The 24009-nt window shown below is 42.4% G+C and overlaps 2 protein-coding genes across 2 annotated transcripts in view; both read right to left on the bottom strand.

The window, feature by feature from the left end:
• The window catches only part of EBPL (EBP like), a 29049-nt gene extending 19240 nt beyond the window's left edge, over positions 1-9809 (bottom strand). Inside the window, exon 1 of the mRNA XM_039252185.1 lies at positions 9595-9809. Coding sequence (XP_039108116.1) covers positions 9595-9765 — 171 coding nt within the window. The 5' untranslated portion in view covers positions 9766-9809. The remainder of the gene's footprint in view (positions 1-9594) is intronic.
• Positions 9810-19788: 9979 nt separating this feature from the next.
• Positions 19789-24009, bottom strand: part of KPNA3 (karyopherin subunit alpha 3) — a 96278-nt gene continuing 92057 nt past the window's right edge. Inside the window, exon 17 of the mRNA XM_039252194.1 lies at positions 19789-22361. Within this exon, the coding sequence (XP_039108125.1) occupies positions 22263-22361 (99 nt within the window). The 3' untranslated portion in view covers positions 19789-22262. The remainder of the gene's footprint in view (positions 22362-24009) is intronic.

Here is a 24009-nt window from a genome sequence, read left to right as displayed (position 1 = left end):
AGTGTCTGACTTTGACTCAGGTCATGCTGATGGCTCGGAATCTGGAGCCTGTTTCAGATTCTGTGTCTCCCTCTCTCTCTCTGTCCCTCCCCTGCTCATGTTCTGTCTCTCTTTCTCAAAAATAAATAAAAACATTTAAAAATTTTTTGTAATAAGAAACAAGGAGAAAAAAAATTATCCCTTGGAGTGCCTGACTGGCACAGTCAGTAGAGCATGTGACTCTTGATTTCAGGATTGTGAAGTCAAGCCTCACATTGGGTGCAGAGATTATAAATAAATAAACTTAAAAAAAAAATAAAATGCAGTATAAAGCAAAAGTAATAGAAAACTGTATGGACAGAACTGAAACCAAAAGATTCATAAACCAACCAAATTTTTTTTTTTTATTTTTCATATTATTTTTTTATCTGACCGGGGCGGGGGGGGGGGGGTCGGAGAGAGAATCTTAAGCAGGCTGCAGCAGACTAAGATCAAGGAGGGTCTTGATCACATGACTCTAAGGATCATGATCTAAGCAGAAATCAAGAGTCAGATGTTTAACCAACTGGGCCCAGTTGCCTCTGTAACCAAATTTTTTAAATCTCCCAATTTACGCATAATATGTGGGAAAATGATGGATTAGTCAACAAATGCAGCTGATACACTTCCATGGCCAAAAAGAAGAGGATGCTTAACGAAATGCGAGTGAAATCACTTGTACTATCATAGGACACCCCTTTCAGATCAATAAGGGAAGATGAAGAGCCTTACACAAAAACAGATTACTAGAAAGTGAACCCTAGAGGGGCGCCTGGGTAGCTCAGTTGGTTAAGCTCTTAGAAAGTGAATCCTAGGTTCTAAGCCTCAAATTCTTGTTGTAAGCCTGGCACAGAACAGCAGTCTTGCTGGCCTTTTAGAAAGTATGAGGCTCTGTTGGTGAGGGCATCAGCTGTGATCAGGATGGAGTAAAGGTTAGACACTCTTTTTTTTCCTTGGGAATCATCTAAGTCTCCTGGGATCTCCTGGGATGAAACCCTACAGAAGAAGGAAAACCCCTAATAACTGAGGCTGAATTTCCAACTCCTGGAAAAGATCCCATCTTGTCCATCAGTTCACTATAAGGAACTGCACCCAATGTGGGGCTCAAACTCATGACCTTGAGATCAAGAGTCACATGCTCTACCGACTGAGGCAGCCAGGCATCCCAAAAGATAATTTCTTTTTTCTTAATGAACTGATTCCCATCAGCTTGCCAATTCAATTTATTTTTATTGTTTTCAGTTCTATTAAACTTATCCTGCAGAAGTAAAGATACTTGCTCTAGGACATTTATTATAGATTTTTGGCTGGTTTTAGTGGCAAAGAAATTAGACACAACCTGAGGCTGCACAGGTGGTTCAATTATACATGCTAAGGAATAAATAGTATATAACTATTAAGAAAAAGGAGATCAGAGCACCTGGCTGGCTTAGTTGGTAGAGTTGGTAGACTCTTGATCATGGGGTCGTGAGTTCACGCCCCACATAGGGTGAAGAGATTACTTAAAAAAGAGAAGGGATATCTTGGCTTTGGTTCCCTAGAAAGCATTATACTGTGTTCTAATACTTTTATGGGGGTTGTTCTCCCAGGAAGACTGGAAGGTGGAAGCAGGTGGGGGTTGGGGAATGAGACAGAGAAGGACGAACCAGGTCTGAGGCTGCATTACTGAGCTTAGTAACTTAGTAACAGCACTCAGTAACAGGCTGGCTGTCTCAGTCTTGAATTTTTCCAGAGCCTGTATGAACTACTGCTTCTCTGGGGAGTCCATCTCCAGGGAAAGGAGGAAGAAGAATTGATCCTGGTGCTCCCAAATATCACTGCCAAAGGTTCATCCTGTGGCAGGTGTGTGGAAGCTGAGTGGGTCCCAAGAAACTCACACCTCAGCTGCGTCCAAGAGACCAGGGGCCAGAGGCGAGAGCAGGTGTGTCTGCTCGGGGAAGAGAATGAAGTCAAAGTCAGAGTTGGCGGCTGTGGTGGTGGCTGGACAGAACATTTTGTCAAGGGTCAGATGAGACCAAGAAGACCTGAACCAGTGCCAAAGAGATAATCTGATTCAATAATGACACCTAGCACCGGCACAGGTGTGAGAAAGTAGCTGATGGGAATATAAATGGTTACCATCTTTCTAGAGTCTTTAAAAACTCCTTTCCTTAAGACCCAGCAATCCTGCTTTCAGGATTTATCCTGAGTAAATAACACAAGTTCAGAAAAATGTACGGAGAACCTTGCATATAACTGCCAGCAACTGAAAAGAGCCTTAAGTCCCACCATTATGGATTGGTTAAATAAATTATAATAAAGTATAATGGAGTCCTCTGCAGTTATTTAAAATTATGAAGCAATTCAAGAGATACTAATATTAGATGGTCACTGAAAACAGTTAAGTGAAAAAAGCAACAAAGAATGGTTAGTATGACCCCATTTTTGTAAATAGAACTCTGAAAAGCATTTATCTGTATATATATTTTCATATAAGCTCTGGAAGACTATTCTTAAGAGTACTAACCATAATTATCTCTAGCTAGTTTTATCTTCTTCCTTTTAGTTATGTAAATGCAATGATCATGGGCATATACAATTTAAACCAATTTTCACTCTCACACACTCTCTCTCTAAAAATAAAATACAATAATAAATTTTGAAAAAATGAGCGCCTGGGTGGTTTAGTCAGTTAAGTATCTGATTCTTGACTTCGGCTCAGGTCATGATTTCACAGTTTGTGGGACTGAACTCCGAGTCAGGCTCCCTACTGGACATGGAGCCTGCTTGGGATTCTCTCTCTCTCTCTCTCTCTCTCTCACTCTTGTGTGCGCTCTTTCTACAGAAATAAAATAATTAAAAAAACAATTTAAACCAATTTTGTCTTAAAAAGACTGACGCAGAAAAAGCATTCTGACCTTTTAGATATTTGAGCTGTTTGTGGCTTAACATGTGACTGATAACTACTATAAAGTAAAATCACAGAATCATTCTGCCATTCATTGAATATTAACAAATTCTCCAGAATGGCTGGTACAAACCAGGCACCATGCCAGATACTGGGCATAGAGGAAGACAAAATAGTTACAAACTGTGTTTAGTGTTACAAAGGGGAAAAAATCAACATGATACTTCCCTAGAGTATCTCTTCCATTTCAAAGGAAATAACTTTAGCTGCATTAAAATTTTTTGATTTATATACTTCATCTTATATTTTAGGTTACTTACAACAAAGACATTCAATTAAATGGTAAAATGTACTTAAAATTTTTTAAATATTCATTATAAAAAATATTTAAAAAATTAAGAATCCAGATCAGGAGGGCAGTGGGAACATATATATATATGCAGACCTTCTTTTGTTACTATAGTTTAATGTGGTTTTGAGCTTCCAGGCAGCCAAGTGAAAAAGGAGAAACATTTACATTGCTCTTGCTGTGAGAAAGCAATAAGACAGACTAATTTTTTAAGGAGAAACTAAGCTTCTCCCAGCACTAAACTGTAAAAGAAATTTCTCACATGAGTCACGCACAGAGTGACATTAATAACTGTTATTCTCCATAGGAAACACCTAGGGGAAAACTCTCCACTGCTCTCGAAGTTCTGAGAGGACACGGGCCATCTGTTCTGTCTGTATCCAGCACAGCACCGGGCACCCAGGTAGACTCAAGTTTGGCGGACATGAGGAGCACCAGAATAGGATTTCATTCTTTAAAAAAAATTTTTTTAATGTTTTATTTATTTCTGAGAGAGAGAGAGAGAGAGAGAGAGAGATGGGCAACGTGAGCAGGGGAGGGTCAGAGAGAGAGGGAGACAGGGAATCCGAAGCAGGATCCAGGCTCTGAGCTGTCAGCACACAGCCCGACGCAGGGCTCAAACCCACGAACCATAAGATCATGACCTGAGCCGAAGTCAGACGCTCAACCGACTGAGCCACCCAGGCGCCCCTAGAATAGGATTTCATTCTAAGGGATGGCTACACAGACATCCATCCCCACTGCTAGGTGGCATGTCTTGTTCATGATGTTAGAAGAGAAACTGAGTCCTGGTCTGCAGAGCTGCAAGGGCCATGCACCCACACCCTGAGAGAGGCCAAGGGTCACTATGGGTGCCGTTCCTTGGACCTGCAATTTGGCATCGTTTCAGAGCTTGCGCTAGAGTTCTCCCCAGGCTCAGAACCGGCGGGATGGGGACACACACAGACACACACATGCAGAGAGACTCAGCCTAAGGAAGTGGTTTATAGGATTATGAAGGCTGACAAGGGCCGTGACCCACACGGTGAGTGCAAGCCGGAGACCCAGGAAAGCTGATGATGTAGTTTTAGTCTGAGGCTTGAGGCCTGGGACCCAGCAGAACTGATGGGGTAGTTTTAGTCCAAAGGCTGCAGGATGAGAGCCAGGAAAAGCCACTGTTTCACTTTGACTGAAGGAGGAAAAGGCCAATGTGCCAGTGTGAAGGCAGTGGGCCAGGAGGCATTCCAGCTCACTCTACAGAAGGTCGCCTTTTGTTCTATTCAGACCTTCAACTGAGTGGATGGGGTCTCCTCACATTTAGGGAGGACCATCTGCCTTGCTCAGTCTACCAACTTAAATGCCATTTAATTTCATTATTAGTGTATTTATTTTAAAGTAGGCTCCACACCCAACATGGGGCTTCAACTCGCAACCCTGAAATCAAAAGTTGCATGCTTTACCGACTGAGCCAGTCAGGCGCCCCCTAAATGTTAATCGTAGCCAAAACACCCTCACGGAACACTCAGAATAACTGGACATGCCACAGCTCGGCCAAGTTGACACAGAAAATTAACCACCACAAAGCTTTAACCACCAATATATAGCAAAACCAACTGTGATTCACCAGGTCTGCCAAATGGTACGAAGGCTATAAATGCATTCACCAGAGAGGATATCTATCTTAGAGCAAAACCAAGGAAGAGGATAATGCCAAAAGAGGAAAGGGAAAACAGAGACAGTAACAGACTGTGAGCTAAAAGGCAACTTGAGACCTAATGATAAAGCACGTAGGAGGAGGAAGAAATTTTTAGAATCCTAAGAGTCGGAGGCTGAAGTGATTGTGGTGGAAGGTGGGAACAGATGGTGATGCTAAATGGAAAAGGGTAATGTCCCAAATACACAAATTAATAGGGAGTTGAGCAGCCACTGGGACTCAGGACTTTGTAAAGAAAGACCCATGGGGGTTAAGGTGAGAATAAATGGAAACAACTGAAGCCCATGTTTTCCATGACAATGACCCTTCACCCTGATGGACAAGCCTAAGTCATGCCCTCAGCGAGAGAAGTGTGGGAGAAATTAGTCAGATGGGCTTGATGTGAGAACAAGCTGTGGTAGATTCAGGCAGGTTCTGCTCTGCTGTAGGTTAATTCACGCAGCCAGGCACTGCACCAGACAGTGTGTGCTGCACAGCCCACCTCCCTGCCCCTTCACTCTTCCTTGGACCATGCCCTTGCTCACAGATGCCCCCAGACCTTCCAGTCTCAGACAGAACCCAAAATCCTTGCCTGGTCCCTTGATGTCTCTTCAGCTCCCTTCCTACAACCCCCTTTCTCCTACCACCAAATCTTCTGGAGGTCTTCACAGGCCGCCTCCATTTCTTTTCTATCCCATCTGCTTAGCCCTTGTCTTTAGCTTCTCAAACAATACCACTTTAGCAATGACTTCCTTTTTTTTTTTTTCTTTTTAAGTAAACTTTACACCCAATGCAGGGTTTGAACTCATGACCCCGAAGACAAAAGTCACAGGCTCCCCCAACTGAGCCAGCTAGGAGCCCCTACGAATGGCTTCTTCTTCTTCTCTTAAGTTTATTTATTTTGAGAGACAGAGACAGAGAGAGTGAGAGCGAGCTGGGAAAGGGCAGAGAGAGAGAAAGGGAAAGAGAGAATCCCAAGTGGAGCACAGAGCCCAACGCGGGGCCTAAACTCAAGAACCATGAGATCATGACAAAACCAAGAGTCAGTCCCTTAATTGACTGAGCCATCCAGGCACCCCCTACCAATGGCTTCTTAATTGCTGGACCCAGAGGCTCTGGCTCAGCCCTCACCACTTTTTTTTTCTTTTCTTTTTTTTTAAATGGTGCCCAACAATTAACAATGATCTTGAAATTCCTTCCCTTGGGTCCCAGGGCCCAGCACTATCCTGGTTCTTGGTCTGGTCCACTGTCTCCCCTTCCTGGCTCCTCTCCTTCCTGCTTGTTCAATATATACACATTTTTACACATGTTAAAGATTCTGGTCTCAGTCCTCAGCATTTGTACCTTTCTATTCTCTCCTGTTCAGAAATCACTCACTCCCAGAGGTTCCTGCTGTCTCCTCCTACGCAGCAAAAATGTCCAACTCTTTCCATCCTGCCCTGGATCTGTTTCACCAGCTTGTCTTGCATTTTCAGCTGCCTTGTGACCATCCTTCCTCTACTATACACCAGAACCCCAGATTCATAGTTCTAATATCTGATCTTCCTGTCTTCGTTAACATTGTCAACACTGTCCGTGTCTGCCAGATTCTAAACTCCAACAGCATCTCCACCTCCGATGTATAAGTGGTCACCGTGACCTATAACATTCTCCCCTGGAAGGTCTCTCGTATTTAACTTTCCTCCCCATTTTAACTTCCAGTGACACCTTAGCTCAGTCCTCTTTCATCTCCTAAAATACTGCAAATTCTTTCAGCTGATCTTCTTGCCCCTTCTAGCCCCTTCTTGCCCTCTATCCTTTCCAATCCGGCATGCACTACACTGGGAGAGAATTCTCCAGGTAGATCTGATATTCCTGCACTGTCTGAAGTCCCTGAGCACAGGCATTTACACCAATTTAAGAATATTTATACAAGGAGACACTGCAAGGTAGTAAAGCTTGCAGAGACCTCTCCCTCCCAAGATGTTCCAGAGTGGCAAAGATAAAGACCTTGCCTTTCCTTCCCCAGAGATTTGTTTACATCCTGAGTAAAGATAAAGACTATCCCCAGAGAAGTCTGAGCAGGTAACCAGCAACTCCATATAAGACAGGAGCCTAATTCTGCAGCTCCTTGCCTATTGCACCCATTGCATGTGCAGGTACCATCGGACCCTCACTGTGCTGCCCTGTGGCACGTGGGGGAATCAACCAGGATATTTACTTCTTTCCTAGGTAGACCCTGTGCTCTAGTCAATCAGGATATGTTTCCCAAAAACACAGGATTACATATCTTCCCTCCATGCTCTGTCCATGCCTAGAATGCTTAGTTAGATGGCAGATGAGGGGGAAAACCAGGAAGCGCCAGTGCACAGCATGCCCAAGGCCAACTCTAAGAAACGATGAGCCACACCACTGATTTCTCTATGCACGTTGCCATGGCTCCTTCAAGGCACACTGGTGGGAAATCAGCCTGGCCGTTACCAACTAAACCGAAGACGGGCACGGCAGCCCCGTGCAACCACAGTCTGGTTGGATAGCAGGGAGCTGATATGGCCTCTGGAATGTTTGGTTTGAAACACTGTTGAACCAGGAGCTCTGCATTTGATGGTGGCCAATAAATCCAAACATCTCCTCCCCTCTGAGAAGTTTCAAGGGGTAAGAAGAGGCACCTCAGGTTCTAGTTGTCATTTCAGTTCGCCGTGAAGCTCTGTTTTCCAATCCCAGCCTATGCCACACTTCTGGGTATTCATGCAGTAAACTCCCAACCAAAGAGAATATGGGCATGCGTTTTTCTTGCAGGCCCTGACCTTGATCCAAGCACCCCCCTCACCGATCTCTAAGGTAAGGATAAACAGATGCTAGTCGAAGCACTGTGTGCAAACAGCAAAATACAAACATCCATTAATATGAGCTGATTAAATTATCGTATTTCATCATTAATGATAAGATACATCCCAATTTCACAGACATAAAATATCAATAAAATAGCCCACAGTGGTTTCATGTCATTGATTGTTCTAGTATGTGGGGAAAAATATGCACTTTTTAAAAAGCTCAGGTACGGCGCATTCATTCAGTGGACTCTTCTGCAGCTGGGACAGGTAAAATAAGAGTTGTGGGAGGGACATTTCCTTCAGGACAGAGAAGGGCAGGAGCCAGAGCAGTGACTCCAGGCATCAGGTTATATACCCCAAGGTGCCACAAATGGAGATGTAGGTGGTGTTACTTATAAACGGCTGTGCTTGAAAAGCAGACTTGGGGCGCCTGGGAGGCTCAGTCGGTTAAGCGTCTGACTTCTGCTCAGGTCATGATCTCACGGTTCGTGGGTTTGAGCCCCGTGTTGGGCTCTGTGCTGACTGCCAGCTCAGAGCCTGGAGCCTGTTTCAGATTCTGTGTCTCCTCTCTCTCTGACCCTCCCCTGCTCGTGCTGCCTCTCTCTCTCTCTCTCTCTCAGAAATAAATAAAACATTAAAAAAAAACAACAACAGAAAAGCAGGCTTGATTTTATTAAATGAGGTGATGGACATATGGGTTTATGTTTTAGTATTATTATACATTTTTGTACAACTAAAGTATGTCATAATACATTTTCTTTAAGCAGGCCTAGCCACCTGTTTTACTGCTCCTGCTCTTTGGGAGACCTTGTGTCCAACGATAGCTGAAAAAGTCAATTCCATAAATAAAGGAGTTGAAGGAACTATTCACTGTCTCTTATTTCCACGTGTAAACTATTAGGAAAGAAAGTATTTCCATTCTAGCAACACCTGGTATGTGCACACATCCAACTAAACATGAATGATTATGAAAGACTTTGCTTTCTCCTTTCTCAATACCATAGACTTTGGTGACACATCAACCACAGGGGAGCCTAGATTAAGCAAGGTCAAATTTGTAAAAAAGCTATTTTGGCATGGCTTTTTAAAAAAAAGTGTGTGCATAGTGGAAGGGGGCATTTCAATAGAATTGCCTTACATATTAACCTCCTGGCTATTTATAAAGTGGGACACGATTCTCAAAGCCTGATTCGATACAAGGAGTGCAAGCTTTGGAGCCAGACTAAACTCAGACCCATGCCAGCTGGGTGGCACTGTAAAGTCACATAAGTTCGCAGCGCCTGCTTTCTCCTCTGTAAAACAGGGTCAATAAATACGTTACAGGGTATTGTAAAGATCGGAAATGTTAAACAGAGCGCTGGCATACATTCAGTCATTATCCAAAACAGGGTCATTACTCTTAAGGCACTACGGGTTTTTTTCGTTTGTTTTGGTACAGGCTCTTTGACTTTGCGCAGTGCTCTCCTCATCTCTCTTGCTCTCTCTGGAGCATTCAAAACTCTCCCGCTCTCCATTAGCTTCAGTTCAACATTTATGTGCAGGTTACAAAGTCAAGCAAGCCAAGGCCTTTGGGCTGCTTACAATCAAACATAACACAGTGCAGAAATAATTTTCAGAGATTTTTTTTTTGTTCGCTTGTTTTTAATTTGGTAGAGGAACTGGCACCCCTGGGAAGACGCGCTTTCTACAGACCAGGGAACCGAGAGGCGCAGCACCGCGGCCTCCGGGCACCTCCGGGGTCTCCTCAGACTTCCCGCTCCAGGGCTGGGGGCGGCCAGCGGGTCCCGGTCCTCCGCAGGAAACTCCCCGCCACTGGGGAGGGAAGGGTCCCGAGAGCGGCGGCGGCCGCACTTACCAGGGCGAAGTGCACCAGGGCGTCGTAGCAGAGCCAGGCGAGCACGCCGCGGTCGGCCGCCGCCCGCCCGCGGCCCAGGCGCAGGCCCAGGGCGCAGCCCGCCACCAGCAGCGCGGCGCACAGCAGCAGCGAGCGGCCCGCCGCGGCCCCCAGCGCGGGGACCGCGTCCATGCTTCCGGCGGCGGTGGGGCGCGCGGGGAGACCCGGAGCCGGGAAGGGGCGGGGCCGGGCCGCCGGGGAGGGGCGGGGCCGCTGGGTCTGGGCGGGCGGCTGAGCGGCCTCGCTTCCCGCCTCGCCTCCGGCCACCCAGCCGCGCCTAGAGCTTTTCAGAGTCGGGATCTTGCTGAAGTCGCCTAACTGCCTGGACCAAATCTGTTCCCAGCCCAAACCCAAAGGACTGGTAGTAGAGCCACACCTTCTGATGCGGTTTGATCTTTGACAAGGTTCAATACCTTGTCAATACCTTAAGCAACAAAGTGAAGTCCAAAATGTTAGAAATTTTGCCAATAGACTGGGGAAAATTTTAGGGACGAAAGATTCGAATTAGGCCCATGCAAATCCTTCAGGAGAGAGGAGGGCCAAGGCATTTTCAGCCACCAGCAGACTTTTTAAAGCTGTTTTGGCTTACTCTGACCCTACTTCTTTTTTTTGCCTCTTCCAAGGGAATTTTAAATTTTTTCCTATAATTTATTTTTTTATAATTTACATCCAAGTTAGTTAGCACATGGTGCAATAATGATTTCAGGAGTAGGTTCCTTAAGCCCCTTACCTGTTTAACCCATCCCCCCACCCACAACCCCTCCAGCAACCCTCTGTTCTCTGTATTTAAGAGACTCTTATGTTTTGTCCCCCTCCCTGTTTTTATATTATTTTTGCTTCCCTTCCCTTATGTTCATCTGCTTTGTATCTTAAAGTCCTCATTTGAGTGAAGTCATGTGATATTTATCTTTCTCTGAGTGGCTAATTTCGCTTAGCATAATACTCTAGTTCCATCCACGAAGTTGCAAATGGCAAGATTTCGTTCTTTTTTATTGCTGAGTCGTATTCCTGTGTGTGTGTGTGTGTGTGTGTGTGTGTGTACCACATCTTTTTTATTCATTCATCCATGGATGGACATTTGGGCTCTTTCCATACTTCAGCTATTGTTGATAGCACTGCTATAAACATTGGGGTGCATATGGCCCTTTGAAACATCATCCCTGTATCCCTTGGATAAATACCTAGTAATGCAATTGCTGGGTCGTAGAGTAGTTGTATTTTTAATTTCTTGAGGAACCTCCATACTGTTTTCCAGAGTGGCTGCACCAGTTTGCATTCCCACCAGCAGTGCAAAAGAAACCCTGCATCCTCACCAACATCTGTTGTTGCCTGAATTAATGTTAGCCATTCTGACAGGTGTGAGGTGGTATCTCAGTGTGGTTTTGTTTTGTATCTGCCTAATGATGAGTGATGTAGAACATTTTTTCATGTGTCGGTTGGCCATCTGGATGTCTTCTTTGGCGAAGTGTCTGTTCATGTCTTTTGCCCATTTCTTCACTGGATTATTTGTGTTTTGGGTGTTGAGTTTGATAAGTTCTCTATAGATTTTGGATATTAACCCTTTATCTGATACGTCATTTGCAAATATCTTCTCCCATTCTGTTGGTTGCCTTTTAGTTTTGCTGATTGTTTCCTTCGCTGTACAGAAGCTTTAGCAGCAAAAGTATGGGGCAGAAGAGCAATAGGTCATATTGGCTTGACACTAGATTCTTTTAACGTTATCTAACGTCACATCCACCCTAGGAGGTCAATGTTTTCTTAGTTAACAAATAGGAAAACAGCCTCAGACAAAGTAATTTGCCACTGATGGCTGAAGCCTGAACCCTCTTTGTTTTCTGACCCTGCACGCTGACTTCTTAGATGGTAATTATAGCCCTCTTCTAATGAAGTGCCACTTTGTCCTGATCACATTAACCTTTCCTCTCTGCTTTTGCTAACATCTTGCTTGCTTTTAACCTTCTCCCCTCTCCCTTCCTTAAGCCTCTGTTACTTAGAGACTTAGCACTGGAGAAAGGAGTCAGAGTTTAAAAAGATTGTAACTTCTGTTGACCAAGCCTGTCTTTTAACTTTTGGATAGCCAGATAAAATACAGGATGACCAGGTAAACTTGAGTTTCAGGTTTAAAAAAAAAAAAAAGTTTAAATACTTAAAGTATCACTATGGTACTTATGCTAAAAAATTATTCTTGTTTTATTTTTTATTTTTTTTAAATGTTTTATTTATTTCTAGGAGAGAGAGAGAGACAGCGTGAGCAGGGGAGGGTCAGAGAGAGAGAGGGAGTCACAGACTCTGAAACAGGCTCCAGCCTCTCAGCTGACAGTCAGCACAGAGCCCGATGTGGGGCTCGAACCCATGAACCGCGAGATCATGACCTAAGCGAAAGTCGGACGCTTAACCGACTAAGCCACCCAGGGGCCCCTATTCTTGTTTTAAAAGTGGTACATACATACAATGGAATATTATTCATCCATAGAAAGGAAAGAGATCCTGTCACATTCTACAACATGGATGAAACTTGAGGACATTATGCTCAGTGAGATAAGCCAGCCACAAAAAGAGGAATAGTGTTATGATTTCATTTATATGTGGTATCTAAAGTAGTCATATTCCTAGAGACAGAAAATAGAAGTTGCCAGAGGCTTGGGGGAGGATGTAAAGGGGAGTTGTTTAATGGCTAGAGTTCAATTTTGCAAGATGAAAAAGTTATGGAGTACGGTTGCACAATGATGTGAATATACTACCGAACTGTACACTTAAAAATGGTTAATGGTAGGGGTGCCCTGAGAGCTCAACCAGCTAAGCGTCCTACATGGGGTCAGGTCATGATCCAGTGGTTTGTGGGTTTGAGCCCTGCATGGGGCTCTGCACTGACAGCTCAGAGCCTGGAGGCTGCTTCAGATTCTGTCTCCCTCTCTCTCTGCCCCTTCCCTACTCAGTCTCTCTCTCTCAAAAGTAGACATTAAAAAAAATGGTTAAGATGGTAAATTTTATGTTAGGTGTATTTTACCACAGTTTAAAAATATGATTTCTGGCACTGAGCACAAGTTCAAAACTTCCTCCCTTAGTTATTCCTTATATATTTTATATGGCAGCTAACACCAGATAAATTATTTATTTACACACTTATTGCTAGTCTCTTGCCACCAAAGTATAAGCTCCATATGGCCAGGAATTGTGTCGGGCTTGTTTAATGAGAGTATCCCTGGCACCTGTTAGAGTCTGGCATATACTAGTTGCTCAATTACGTAAGTGCTGACTGAAGAAGTGAGCATCCTGCCACCTATGCTTTGGATTGTCTCCTGTAACTTAGAAAATTGATGATCATAGGGGCGCCTGGGTGGCTTAGTCGGTTAAGCGTCCGACTTTCGCTTAGGTCATGATCTCCCAGTTCGTGGGTTCGGGCCCCGCGTCGGGCTCTGTGCTGACTGCCAGCTCGGAGCCTGGAGCCTGTTTCAGTCTGTGACTCCCTCTCTCTCTGACCCTCCCCTGCTCACGCTGTCTCTCCCTATCTCTCCTAGAAATAAATAAAAAAAAAACATTAAAAAAAAAAAAAAGAAAATTGATGATCATTCTTCTCATGTATATTCAGCATCTTTCTCAATTGGATTTCCCCTACCAATTTCCCCACATCACCCTACAGTGACCCTGCCCTCCCCTTCAGAGCAAACTAAAAACTTGATCAGATTCAATGTCTCCATACTGTGTCCCCACTCCTCAGTCCTTCCTACCCTAGTTTCCACCCTCATTGTCTCAAGTGATCAAGCTCTCACTAAGGTGACTGGTGACCTCCACTATCACTACCCCAAAGGACACTTCCTGTCCTTACTTTACCTGACTTCTCAACAGCATCACTGGGCACCAGAATCTCTTTTCCCTCCATTTTGAGGAAACACATAGCGTTTTCTTTTTACCCCTCTATCCATACCCTCTGTTCCTTTCGCAAGCTCATCCTCCACTACATGCCTAGTGGATGTTGGAACTCCACAGCACTGCCCTGAGCCCTGCTCTCCCTTCAAATGCTGGACCCAGGCAGTCTCATCCTCACCCCCTGCACTACTAACCACCAAAACAGGCAGAGGGTTCCAATCTCTAGCTTAGCAGCTCTCTCCTCTAAGCTCTAGACCAGTTTTTTTTTTTTTTTTTTTTACAAATAGTTTATTGTCAAATTAGTTTCCACATAACACTCAGTGCTCATCCCCAAAGTGCCCTCCTCCATGCCCATCCCCCCCTCCCCCCCACATCCATCAGTCCTCAGTTTTTGTCAGCATTCAAGAGTCTCTCATGGTTTGCCTCTCTCCCTTTCCCCCACCATTTCCGCCCTTCTTCTCCCCCTTGTTCCTCCGTCAAGTTCCTCCTAATCCTCCTATATGTGCAAACATATGATATTTGTCCTTCTCTGCCTGACTTATTTCGCTCAGCATAACACCCTCAAGGTCCATCCATGTTGCTACACATGGCCAGATTTCATGGTTTCTCATTGCCATGGAGTATTCCATGGTATAGATACACCACATCTTCTTGATCCATTCATCTGTTGATGGACACTTAGGCTCTTTCCATGTTTTAGCTATTGTGGAGAGTGCTGCTATGAACATTGGGGTACATGTGCTCCTGTGCCTCAGCATTTCTGTATCCCTTGGGTAAATTCCTAGCAGTGCTATTGCTGGGTCATAGGGGAGTTCTAGTGTTAGTTTCCTGAGGAACCTCCACACTGTTTTCCAAAGGGGCTGTACCAGTTTACATTCCCACCAACAGTGTAGGAGGGTGCCCGTTTCTCCACATCCTCGCCAGCATCTAGAGTTCTCTGATTTGCTCATTTTAGCCACTCTGACTGGCATGAGGTGGTATCTCAGTGTGGTTTTGATTTGTATTTCCCTGATGAGGAGAGATGCTGAGCATCGTTTCATGTGTCTATTGGCCATCTGGATGTCCTCTTTGGAGAAGTGTCTGTTCATGTCTTCTGCCCATTTCTTCACTGGGTTGTTTGTTTTTCGGGTGTGTAGTTTGGTGAGTTCCTTATAGATTCTGGATATTAACCCTTTATCTGATATGTCATTTGCAACTATCTTTTCCCATTCCGTTGGTTGCCTATTAATTTTCTGGGTTGTTTCCTTGGCTGTGCAGAAGCTTTTAATCTTGATGAGGTCCCAACAGTTTATTTTTGCTCTTGATTCCCTTGCTTTTGGGGATGTGTCAAGTAAGAAGTTGCTGCGGTGGAGGTCAAGGAGGCTGTTTCCTGCTTTCTCCTCTAGGGTGTTGATAGTTTCCTGTCTCACGTTCAGGTCCTTTATCCATTTTGAATTGATTTTTGTGCATGGTGTGAGAAAATGATCTAGTTTCATTAGACCAGTATTTCTAACTGCCCTACTTGACAGTCATTTAGATGTCTCAACACAACCCAAACTGAACTCATCACCCTCTATTTGCTATGTCTGGGTCTCTTCCAGTGTTCCTGTCTTATGTTACTTCCACTCATCAGTTATTGCAACCTAGAAATCATCCTTGATACTTGCTTCTCCCCAAACTCCAGATCTAAGGCATCACCAACTCCTATTTTAGCTGCTGAGTATCTCTTGCTCCCATCCACTTCATGGACCAAGTTGTTGAGCCTCTCTTGCCTTAGTGCTTCACACTCACGAATATGACCTCTAGACATCACTAACCCCAAGAACATTTCCTGTCCTTACCTTACTGGCCAATGATTGTTATTTCACAAGATTCTTCTATCATCACTCTTAAGTAATGATAAAGTGTAATAATAATGATGAGTAGTGATTTCCCATTGCTCTTAGAATGACTTAACAGCTGTGGGGACTGGCCCCTACCAATCTCTTTAGCCCCTCCTCCCATGCCCCTAGTAATCCTGCTCCCCATCATTATTTTTGTTCTAGTTCTACTTGCTTTCTTGCATTCCCTTTAACTCACTATGGTGCTTCCTACATGCCTGAAGACATGGAAAGGACACATATAAATACAATCTGATCTTATGAGGAAAAAGTGGGCTGAAATCAGAAATATGGCACTTATAATTTCTTTTTTAAAAGTTTAATTTAAGGGAGGGGGAGAGAACAAGCAGGTGGGGGTAGGGAGAGAGAGATTCCTAAGCAGGCTGCACGCTGTCAGTGCAGAGCCTGATGTGGGGCTCGATCTCATGATCTCAGGTCATCGTGAGATGATGACCTGAGTTGAAATCAAGAGTTGGACACTTAACCAAATGAGCCATCCAGGTGCCCCAGCACTTATAAATTCCTGTATTTAGGTTTGAAAGTATAAATGCCAACCTGAGTCAAAGAGAGCTGATGACAAGAGGAGCTGAGGCTGTTACTTGATCACAAGCCTAATTATGACGAAGGGTAAAATGATTGAAAAAATCTTCTCCACTTTGAAGTGTACAGGGTCGCCTGGGTGATTCAGTCAGTTGAGTGTTGCACTCTTGAGTTCAGCTCAGGTCATGATCTTGTGATTTGTGAGTTCGAGCCCCGCCTCGGGCTCTGTGCTAATGTACAGAGCCTTCTTGGGATTCTGTCTCTCCTCTCTGCCCCTCCCCTGCTTGTGCTCTCTCTCAAAATAAATAAACTCAAAAAAATTTAGAAAAAATAGAATTAAGTGTCCAGATAATAGGATGTTCCTATGCCATCGTACCCAGAACCTAGTCACATCACACTCTATTCTCGGGGTCTTGGGATGCACCATGTGACAGGAACCAGTTCCAGGAACGACTTTGTAAGCTGGTGGCTGAAATGCATGGGGTGTTCAGGGTGAGGCAGGCAACTGATGAAAGCAGATCAGCTTCTTCTGCTAACTAGGAATAACAAAAAGTTTATTTATAAAGATGGTCATTTAAGAGTGGTGCCTTTGGGGCGCCTGGGTGGCTTAGTCAGTTAAGCGTCCGACTTTCTCTTAGGTCATGATCTCACGGCTCGTGGGTTCGAGCGCCGCGTCGGGCTCTGTGCTGACTGCCAGCTCAGAGCCTGGAGCCTGTTTCAGTCTGTGACTCCCTCTCTCTCTGACCCTCCCCTGCTCACGCTGTCTCTCTCTCTCCTAGAAATAAATAAAAATATTAAAAAAAAAAAAAAAAGTGGTGCCTTTGGTTCAGTATTAAGAGTTGGTAACAACTAATGCTACTCAACAAAGTAGAACAGAATCATTTAGTGTTTCATCATTGCTTCTCCAAATCTCCATTTCCTACTCCTGACGGAATGTTTCCATAAAATGGCCTGCCTCAAAAATCTGATTTTATCTTTAAAATGTTATGCAAAATGTGGCCTTTATTCTGTTCATGCTTAGGCTTGTATTACCATAAAACTGCTTTACTTATGATCGAGTAGAACTGCTGTCCTGTAAAGATATGCCGTGTTTATCCTGTGGAGTTACACATGGTATACCTGGCAGAAGGCTGCATTTATTTGGGTACCACAGTTTGAAAAAATAGACTTAAGAAGGTGGAGGGCAGTTTTGTTAGGGTATGGAAGAGGAATGTTGTAGAAGTTCCCTGCAGGGAATACATCCTTTTTAGCATGACTCAACCATAGTTCCACTGCTTTTGATCATTTTTAATAAACTTGTAAGCTTCCCGATGCAGCCAGTCTCTCACAATGCTTCAAAGAAATGTTTTTCAGAACTATGCATGCTGTGATTTTCTGGTCCAACCTCAGCTTTCCTAGAGGACTTAAGTATCTCACCTAAAAATGTCTGAAAAACACTGCTGCAGGATAGTGTCAAGAAAATTGTGGGCAACCACCACATTTGCTTATTTCACACACCTTGCTTTTTTAGCCACAAGATAAATTCAAGGCTAGTAGTTCCTCCATCTCCCCATGTCTCTCCTAAGTCTTTTGCAATAGATGGGACTTAGTGTTACCAGGAGTTCCTCCGGATGGGTGATAATGCTGGCTCTGATTGCTCCTAAAATGGAGAATGAAAAAAAGGCATCTGTTTTTCTCCCCTATCTGATGCATCTGAGCAAAGTCTGGGACTGTTTACACAGCAAAAAGGGAGGCTTTAGGCTGTCTCACTTGAGTAGAGAAGTTTCCTACAGAAATTAATTTAGACTAGTGATTTCTACCTGGGCAAATTTGGCCCCCAGGGAACATGTGCCCATTCCTGGAGGCAATTTTGGTTGTTGTGACTGGGGAGTACAGAGGTACTTAGTGGGTTGAGCCTAAAGATGCTGGTAAACATCCAATAATGCACAGGACAGCCCCCTACAACAAAGAATTAGCCAACCTAAAATGTCAGTATTACAGAGTTTGAGAAACCCCCTCATTTAGGTCAAAGTTAGTGCCTGAGGGATTTCATGGGCAAATAAGGAGGCTAAGGAGGTGCATAGGCGACACTCTCGCGTCCCTTTTCCCAAACACTTTCTCTCAATATAGTACTGAGCACCATCGATACATATAGGTAAACACATAACACTCTTATCTCTATATAGAGAATCTATATTTGAGAATCATTCTACCCCTAATTTTTAGCTATGTAATAAAGTACAACACTTATATGAAGAGTTCCTTTAAACTTTATAGACATATGAGGGGTGGATTATACAGAGCACTCCCTGGGTTATAGGCTTTAAAACCTATAGCCTAATGAACAGAAATTATATTCTCTTTCTCCAAATAGATTAAGATCCTCCGGTTCAACTAGAGTTAACAAAAACTCATAACCATCACTGTAAGACAACTGACATTCATAAATTTTCATTTGCAATAATTAAATAATTAATCCCAGAGAAAGGACAATCCTTCTGAAGGAAGTCTTGGCACAATTACGTAGAAGTACTATCACATTTATTTACTTGTACACTGACTTCTTTCAAAAATAATTTGAAGTGGCATTATACTAAAGTAAAAATATTTGTATACTCAAAAGTTCAGTTGCTCTTTTGTTCTTTTAATTAATCCAAGATTTCATTTATAGCCACCACCTCGATCTCACAGGTTAAAATTTTCCAGTTTACTGCAATTACTATCTTCCATAGTTACTTGTTTTCAAAGATAAGACAGGCCGTAAAGTGTGACTATGTCATTGTTGTGTCATGAAAGTCACAAGCACACCATTTTCTCACCAGTCCTTTCTAAGTCATGGTATTTGAACCTGAGGTATGCAGAGAGAACGCCACATGACGATGGTGAAAGCAGAGCCTCAAGAGACACCAAGCTCTGCCGGGATACTGGAAGCCAGTAAGAGACAAGGGTCCTCCCCAGAGCCCACAGAGACAGCGTGCCATACCCAGTGCTTGATTTCCGACTTCTGGGCTCCGAAACCGTGCAATGATAGGTTTCTATTGTTTTAAGCCACCTATTTTGCGGTACGGTCTAGCAGCTCTGGAAATTCATAAAGATGTGGGTGCTTCTTCTGCTAGGAATTTACCCAAGGGATACAGAAATGCTGAGGCATAGGAGCACATGTACCCCAATGTTCATAGCAGCACTCTCCACAATAGCTAAAACATGGAAAGAGCCTAAGTGTCCATCAACAGATGAATGGATCAAGAAGATGTGGTTTATCTATACCATGGAATACTACATGGCAATGAGAAACAATGAAATCTGGCCATGTGTAGCAACATGGATGGACCTTGAGGGTGTTATGCTGAGCGAAATAAGTCAGGCAGAGAAGGACAAATATCATATGTTTGCACATATAGGAGGATTAGGAGGAACTTGACGGAGGAACAAGGGGGAGAAGGGCGGAAATGGTGGGGGAAAGGGAGAGAGGCAAACCATGAGAGACTCTTGAATGCTGACAAAAACTGAGGACTGATGGATGTGGGGGGGAGGGGGGGATGGGCATGGAGGAGGGCACTTTGGGGATGAGCACTGAGTGTTATGTTGAAACTAATTTGACAATAAACTATTTGTAAAAAAAAAAAAATTGTTCTAAGGAAACAGTAAAGACTATGTGATAAAGCAGAATTAAATGATAAAAAAAAAAAAAGATGTGGGTGCTTATTTGTCACAAAATACTCTTAAGTATAGCACTGCTATTGCCCTAGTTTGTGATAGTGGAAAAGACATACTAAAATACAATGAAAGAGTAATTCATGATTTGCCTCTACTGTGGTTGATGTTTAAAAAATAATTTCAAATTTAAATTTAACCATGCAGAAAACAAAACTAGGAAATTAAGAAACTTTTAGAAATAAGTTCTTCGATGTTTTATCGGATTTGATAGCAGCTTTTTTTTATTGGTTACAAAACCTAAGCCCATATACAAAATTAGGAACACATTTAGATGCCTCTTTTGAAAGAACGTTTTAGTCTTTTTTAACTGAGTTTAAAAAAAATAAAAACAATGCAATTTTTCAACACTGTTCTGAAAACTTAAAAGTGCAGCAATATACTTAGTTTCCTTTGTCTAAGAAATGGTGCAATTCCAATTCCAAACTGATAAGGTCACAACAAATTGAATCAAGCAAATGCATACATATGTCTGCACTACTTGATGCTAATGTTCACTTATGTTAGTTTGCACTTGAAACACAAGAGGAAATAGGAATCGGCATAGTAGAGGCCTGATTTAATCTCAACGTGTGCAAAATTTAAAAGGTAACTGTCAGTAAGTAGGATGGAGAGTCCAGAAGAAACTAAACCAGAAGGGGTACAATTCACAATATCAAGAAGATTTGGACTTCAAGGGTTTCACTGAAGTTTGTGACCTTAAATTAGCTTTGACTTTGTTATTCCTACTTTTAGTGAACACCACACAGTTTCAAAAATTTAGACTACAGTGTCTGAACAGGATGCAGTTACCATATGAAGCTTTAACTCAAAATTTGGATAAAGAAAAAAAGGCACAATGAACTTCAACTCAATTTTATGTGCACAAGAGTTGAAAAATCTGAGCCACCTTAAAGAGAAATTGATTCTAAAATTTATAAAACCTATAAATAATCAGAGGCCAAACCACTATATTAAAACAGATTCTCTAGCAAGTAAAAATCTTGCAGTTTAAACATACGCTTGTATCCATTTTAGATACAAGACAAAACTCACTCTTTAAAGTGGCTCCACCTTGGCAGATACATGTATTTGTAATGAATGCACACCTGCTATGTGTTGTTTATCAGTGAAAACACCCCAGCTGATTCACAAAGCTCTGATGGCATCAGTCTCATCTTCATCACAGTAAATACACCCCCATTGGATAACTACATTAGTTTAGATTTTCTATCCCTTCACATCAATGCATTGGGAAATAATACCCCGTAAACAATAGCAACAAAACCATTTCTGTGACAGCACAAATCATTCAGTTTAAAATTTTTCAAATCCATATTCTTTCATTAATAACTGGGTCAGATGACAATTTACCAAAAGCAATGACTTTACATAGTAATGCCAGATTTTGCAGAACTGCTTCAAGATCACTGCGAACCAGGTTTGTGTCAAATAACTGCAGATTATTCCTCTACACAGATCCTTGTCTGAATCTTTTAATATGTGAATATGCTTTGAGAGTAGGATCTGAATTAACTTTCCCAATACTCAAAGAATGAAGTTGTATAACACTTCTAAATAGTTGCTGGTTTGTTGCCAACCACATTATCAAAAGCACTGGTTACTAAGTAAAAAATATTTTAAGACTAGATTACAGTAAACATGAAGGCTCCACAGTTTAAACCCAATATAAATCAACCATATCCAATTATCAATTTAAAACAAAAAATATTAACTCCTGAAAGCTGAAAGCAAGATTTTTTTTAAAACATCACCAATTGGTACTTAGACCTTTGTTTTTTTGTTGTTGTTTTTTATTTTGTTTTTTCTTTGTAGTCAGGGACTCTTGCTTTCAACTTAAACAGAAGTTCAAGTCCGTAACAGGTTGCAGCTCAGGTAAAATACCATGCACAGCATTTGATTACTTCAAAACAGCAGGAACACACAGGCTGAAGTGAGTGGTCAAATAGGGCTTGCTGTTCTCAAAAATTAGGTATAATGGCGAAAGCATTACCATCCATAGCTAAGGTTCTTCCTCCAACCCTGGCTTCTGAGGCAGATAATAAACACATCAATTACTGGTAGATGAAGCACAGTTTTTTTTAAACTTAACTGTTTAATCAATAACCGAGTTTCTTTTTTTTAAGTTACTTTTTTTGTGTGTCAGTTCCACCAATGAAAATCATTTGGCTTGTACTTTAAAATCTATTCTTCCACATAAAGAATATGAAAATATGTTTGTGGAGGACAATGATGGAGGCTCAGATCAGACTGCACCTCTTTAAAGTCTTCCAACGTGTATATGCATCACACCGAAGTGTCTTGATCCACAGCGCACCATTTTCCAAAGGAGTATCAAGTGGGCAGCTGACATGCCACCACTATGGAATATTCTAAACTGGAGACTGCAGTTGTCAGCGTGTGGCACCAGGGAACAGGGAAAATAGGGTAGTTGAGATTGTTAAGGAGAATTCTAAAACAGTTTAGGAAATCATGCATATGCATTTACAGTCCATGTGATAGTAACTTTTGGCAACTGCAAAGTGACTGAGACATGGCTTGCTTTTAGAAGCATCAAAACGAAGAGGCATGTGTGTTTTGGAGCCTTTTGTTGTTGTTCTTCTTGTCATTTGGTAGCCATCTGGTGGTGCTTCGTATTGAATTGGGAAAAGATGCTGCACTCAACTGAACTTAAAAATTAAATTCTTTTGTTTGAAGGTTGGCTGTTGGGTCAAAATTGTAAGTACCTCCTTGTGTTGCTTCAGGAATGAGGCTAGGATCTTCATCAATCTATAAAAAGCAAACCAAAAAAAAGGCCTCTGTTAAGATATTACATGTTATGGTATAAGCATAACTTACTTATGAGAGAATTCTATACGAATGTTGTAGTCATTCTATATGATGTTTCAATCAATAAATTAAAATATTTAAGTAAATCAATAACATTATTAAGAAACTTAACTTAATTAACAATTTAATTAAACTAAACACACGTTTAAAATCTGTTTTAAATTCTTTTTTTTACCCCCTCCCCCGCCCCTGCCCCATTCTTAAGCTTCTGTATCTGTAGATTTATTTTACCTATTTAAAGACATATAATTTCTTTTGTTTTGTAATGTTTATTTTGAGGATCGATCATGTGTGTGGATGAACTGGGGAGGGGCAGAGAGGGAAGAGAAAGAATCCCAAACAGGCTCTGCACTGTCAGCACAAAGCCTGATGTGGGGCTTGAGCTCACAAAGCATCAGATCATGACCTGAGCCAAAATCAAGAGTTGGCCACCCAACCGAGCCACTGGGCGCCACGAGCACACATCATTTCTATAACTGCAGGTGACCCTTGAACAACATGAGCTAGGGGCACCAACCCCCCATCCCCTGCAGAGTCAAAAATCTGAGTATAACTTCTGATTCCGAAAACTTTACTAATAACTTACCATTGACTGGAAGCCTCACCGATAACATAAACAGTTGATTAGCACATATTTTGTATGTCATATGTATTATATACTGTATTATTATAATGAAGTAAGCTAGAGAAATGAAAATGTTACTAAGAAAAATCATAAGGAAGAGAAACTACATTTACAGTACTGTATTGAAAAAAATCTGCATATAAGCGGACGCTCATGGTTCAAACCCTGTTCAAGAGTCAACTGTACTCTTCCCATTTAACAGATTACAAGTGTAACAAAAACTGTTTTTTTTAAAGTAATCTCTATGTCCAACGTGGGGCTCCAACTCATAAGCCCAAGAGCAAGAGTCACATGCTTTACCGACTAAGCCAGCCAGGTGCCCCTCAAAGAACTGTTTTTACATTTTTTATCTTATAATGAAGTTTCAGACACAGTACTTAAAAAAACGGACTGAAGGGTGCCTGGGTGGCTCAGGAGGCTCAGCATCCGACTCTAGATTTTGGCTCAGTTCATGGTCTCACAGTTTACGAGACTGAGGCCCATGTCAGACTCCACACTGACAGCATGGAGTGTGCTTGGGATTCTTTCTCTCTACCTCTCCCCTGCGCTCTCTTTCAAAATAAACAAACTTAAAAAAAATAAACTGATTGATGGAAGATAATTACTTTTTTTTAAATTTAGATAATTAAAAATAAGTGGAAAATGCCACCTCAAGAGTATCTGATAGAAATACAGTATAGGGGCACCTGGGTGGCTCAGTCGGTTGAGGGACCAACTCTCGATCTCATGGTCCATGAGTTCAAGCCCTGCACTGGGTTCTGTGCGATGGTGCAGAGCCTACTTGGGACTCTCTGTCTCCCACTCTCTCTGTCCCGCCCCAGCTCATGCATGTGCTCACTCTTTCTCTCTCTCTCTCAAAAATAAACTTAAAAAGAAAAAAATAAATATGGTATAAACTTGTAATATTAATGATAAAAGGAAAATTCTTAGTAAACTTAACAGTATGTGTAAGTCTTAATGTAC

The sequence above is a fragment of the Hyaena hyaena genome, unplaced genomic scaffold (genome assembly GCF_003009895.1).
Source record: "Hyaena hyaena isolate Hyena2069 unplaced genomic scaffold, ASM300989v1 scaffold_410, whole genome shotgun sequence".
NCBI classification, from domain to species: Eukaryota; Metazoa; Chordata; class Mammalia; order Carnivora; family Hyaenidae; genus Hyaena; species Hyaena hyaena.
Note: the sequence above shows the minus strand (reverse complement) of the source record. Positions and strands in the feature narration are given on the sequence as shown.